This window comes from Scomber japonicus, chromosome 19 (genome assembly GCF_027409825.1).
Source record: "Scomber japonicus isolate fScoJap1 chromosome 19, fScoJap1.pri, whole genome shotgun sequence".
NCBI classification, from domain to species: Eukaryota; Metazoa; Chordata; class Actinopteri; order Scombriformes; family Scombridae; genus Scomber; species Scomber japonicus.
Window position 1 is genome coordinate 1712764 of NC_070596.1, and position 4036 is coordinate 1716799.

General features: G+C 39.1%; 1 protein-coding gene across 1 annotated transcript in view; it reads right to left on the reverse strand.

Moving 5' to 3' along the window:
• Positions 1-808: 808 nt before the first annotated feature.
• The window catches only part of dpm2 (dolichyl-phosphate mannosyltransferase subunit 2, regulatory), a 3605-nt gene continuing 377 nt past the window's right edge, over positions 809-4036 (reverse strand). Inside the window, exons 2-4 of the mRNA XM_053339371.1 lie at positions 3104-3193; positions 2781-2883; positions 809-2625 (exon numbers count right to left, since the gene is read on the reverse strand). Of these exons, the coding sequence (XP_053195346.1) occupies positions 2570-2625; positions 2781-2883; positions 3104-3193 (249 nt within the window). The 3' untranslated portion in view covers positions 809-2569. The remainder of the gene's footprint in view (positions 2626-2780; positions 2884-3103; positions 3194-4036) is intronic.

The window sequence follows — 4036 nt, forward strand, 5'->3', positions numbered from 1 at the left end:
TAAGGGAAGTTGGGCTTTCATGGTCACCACCATACATCAAAGATATTTTATTCAATTTGTACTTTAAAGTAAAGAAACCCGACTATGTACAGCATGGGTGTAGGAAGCATTTGAAATGTGGTGAACCAGTCAAATAGGAGGTGGGTCTGGTGGTCGTCCCCCAGAACATTTATAACAGAGTAGATGTCATTTCCTGTATTCTGGTGCCTTTTAACAGGCGTTTTGACATTTTGATCTGACTATACTGTGAGAAAAATGATGGGTACATTTTACGATTACATCCAGAGGACGCGTTTGGCCCCAGTGCCAATGTCAAACGTTGTGCTGCAGAGCTTCCATCCAGCGCAGCTAGAGTCCGCCTCTCTCTTGAGCCACTTCCTATATTTGTCATTGGAAAGCCACACATTATTAAAAACACACTTGACTGGCATTTTTTCAGATTAGCATCCTGCTAACTAGCTGGCTTCCTTCACTGGCTCTTGAGACATTCCCTCTGCGAACAAGCAGCATTCTTGTATATCATGTGAGTGAAGTTCATACAGCCTGTCTTATATATGTTATCTTTGATATCAGATCGGGCCATCCCTGATTCAAAACTTTTCCAAAACAATTCACCTAATTCACTTTTCCAGGTATTTCATGACTGTGGGAGATCCTGCAAAATACATAAGAATGATGTCACATGGCAGATGAAGACAGCTGATATACTTCTCTGTAGGTATTTGTAGCTCGTCACTATCCCATGACTGCAGCTGCAGTAACTGAACACTTAGCAAATATAAAGAGAACATGTCATTCAATAAACACGTTTCCCAGCATGAGAGCTTTATTCAACAGGAAAATCATCACTGTATCTTTGTGCCAAAACCATGTTACAGTTAATATAACAGTTTCACATAGTACTAAAATAGACTCCCATACAGTATGTCACAATGTAGATAGAATCATACTTTCATTTAACTTAGAATTCTGACATTTGTTTACACACTGACCCACATTTACCTCCATCCATGCAGTTGCATTACTGTCAGTTACCACATAAACCTAAATAAAAGACTATTTGTTCTGGAAATTATGATGAAAATAGTTATTATGTTTGAGGACCGGACATTTACTCATTCCCATCATCACATGTTCTTTAAGAAGCAGAAGTGTGCTGACTCCCACAGTGTTACATTATGGGTTTTTCTTGTTGTAATGATTCCTCCTGTTCATACTGACCATTAGAAGATCTCTTCATAATGTACTTACAATGGAAGTGATGGAGGACTAAATCCACAGTCCTCCTTCTGTGTAACAATGGATTTAAAAGTTGATGAAGCTAATATGAAGCTTCAGCGTCCAAATGAGTCAAATCTTCATCTTCTATGTTTCAATGTTACAGTGTTTTTAGTACCAAAGTTCCTCTTTTTGTTACTATACTTCCACCACAGCTCAACAGGAAACACTAAGAGGGAATTTGATGGTAAAAAGACTGTAAATGTGTCAGATATCACTTGATATGACTAACTCACACTGATGAAGCTCAATAGAAGCTGATCATCTACTTTTAAATGAGTGTGTGGACACACTGTGGATTTTGTTTTAAAACAGATTTGAAAAATAGCAAACTTATCCTTTAATGTGTGTGACATCATCCTAGTGCAAACTTCCCACGCACTCAAAGGAAACCCAATTCCACCTACAGGAGATTGTGATGGCTCATGTAACATGTTTACTGCCAAGGAGAAAACTCATAACTCAAAATGTGGGGAAACCTCCTCCCTTTAGTGCCGAAATGATTTTTGCATTGTAACATCTGTCAGTGCAAAGCCAAGAAATACAGCTGCTGTAGAGCGTAGGTGTGTGAGTGAGTGAGTAAGCTCCACTTCAACATCCAACAAGCTGCATGATCATGGGATTTACAATCACACAATTAGCTTCAGGGCTGAGGACTTTCCCAACAGAAACAGTAAGAAATGATCATCAGGGCCAGCTCATATTTGGATCAAAGTAGTATCAGAAGACACATGAGTTACATCAGACTGCTACCGGCCCGATTTCCCTTTGCAGTAGATGTTCCCAGCGAAGGAAGATGTTGATATATGAGCTCACAATGTCCTAAACTCTTTATCTTAACAACTTCGAGGACAGAACACAGTGAGTGATCTGAACACCAGCTTACAGTTAACAGTGATGCCTCACTATTCTCAAAACATCTGGACATGTGTTGAGGGTTTTTTTATGTGATCTCTCAAATTGACTTTTATTTTGTAAAAAAATAGACAATTAGTGCAGTCTGTGCACTGCTTTCAACTCAAAACTTTTCAAATTCAACACACAGCAGCTTTAATTTACTACTTATTCTTACTTATCAACTCTAATTCAACTGGAAATAAAACAAATAATATAAAATAAATCCCAAAGACCTTTTTCTTTAACAAATATAACTTGGTGAGCGTGAACGTCAGCTGTTCAGGAGATATTATCAGAGACTGGAGGAATGATTTTTGTGTGTCGGGCCACCAGAAAGAGTTCACGGCTACTTTTACATACTTCTAAATCCACAGCAGTCACTCTAAAATCCTGATTAGTCCGCTTTCTTTGGCTTGCGATTCTTCCACATGATAACAGCAGTGAAGGCTCCTGTGGACAAAACAGGTATAGTGTTAAATTTGAAATAGAAATGACATGTTCTTCTCACATACTGTATGCAAAAAATGAAAAAGGGTTTGTCTGCAGAGTCTATATAAAAGCGTGAATACTGAGGTGTGTTTTAGGGGTGCACATACTCTTCTCACCTATACAGAGGAGCAGTATTACCGCTGCAATGCCAGGAAGAATGACCGAGTATTCCCGAGGAAGAAAATACTTGTGGAGAATGTGATCACTGTCCACGAAAGGCTGGAAAAAGGGGCAAAATATGACGTCACACATTTCATTTAAAAAAGTGAAGTTCTTTTATGGAAATTCCAGTCAGCGTGTCCGGTACACAGACATGCAACAGGACCAGGAGTGATGACCAAACAACCTCCTGTTTTTGGTTGTTTGATGAGAAAGGGTTTAGCTGGACATTAAAATGACGGTCCCCAAATAGGAGGTTAGGGACCGAGGCAGAACCTACCAGGACGATGACCCAGACGGAGTAGTACGTAAACAGCAGGAGGCTGAAGACGACGAGACTCATGCCAGCCGCTTGGTCCACTCCTGTAGCCTGAAAACACAGAAACAGCAGCTGAGCAGAAAGCACATGATGGCTGATATGTGATTTTTATTGATTTTTTTTATTATCCCAAATATTCTCAAGACCTCATTGTGAAGGATTTAGGGATAAAAGTGGTTCACAAAAAATACACAGTGTTTGACCTAAAGGAATACAGCACTATACTGCACTTTCATGAAGTTGGGGCATGAAACTGATGTTAAAAAGAGGCTTCAGAGGCAAAGATATCCTGGATTTTAGTCCTGCATTTAACTTCACGCAACATTCCTTACCTGTTATATCAAATCTGTCAACCTCCATGTCATTTTCTCAGACTTTAGAAAGCTCATCCAGAGACAATAAAAGACATGACACAACTGTTGTCACCGCCCGAGTAGTAGTCATTTATGATTAGTAAACTTATGAGTAAAATTGGTGGAGTGCTCCTTTAAATGAGCAAATTTAGCTTATATTATTATTTTTGATGTACAATTTCTAGCCAGGAGATAGTCCTATTTTTTTTACTAATAGCACAGATTCTCCTTCTGTCCGAAGAGTGCATGTGATTGAGCTGAAACATGTTCATTCACTCAGTATTACTCAGACATGTGGTTAGATAGGGGATGTAACTAACCGCAGTGACAGCACAGCTTGGTCATGTCCCACCAAACTCCATTCAAATATCTGAAGATTAAACGCCGCGTCGCTTATTTGCCAACATACACGTGTAGCACAACGTATATACATTTCATTTATGAATAACACTGCTCCATTGTAAATTCGGCGTATTAGAATTGACATAATTACCCACAAATTCCTATAAAACCTCTTAGTTTACATGACTGAATGGCGTTG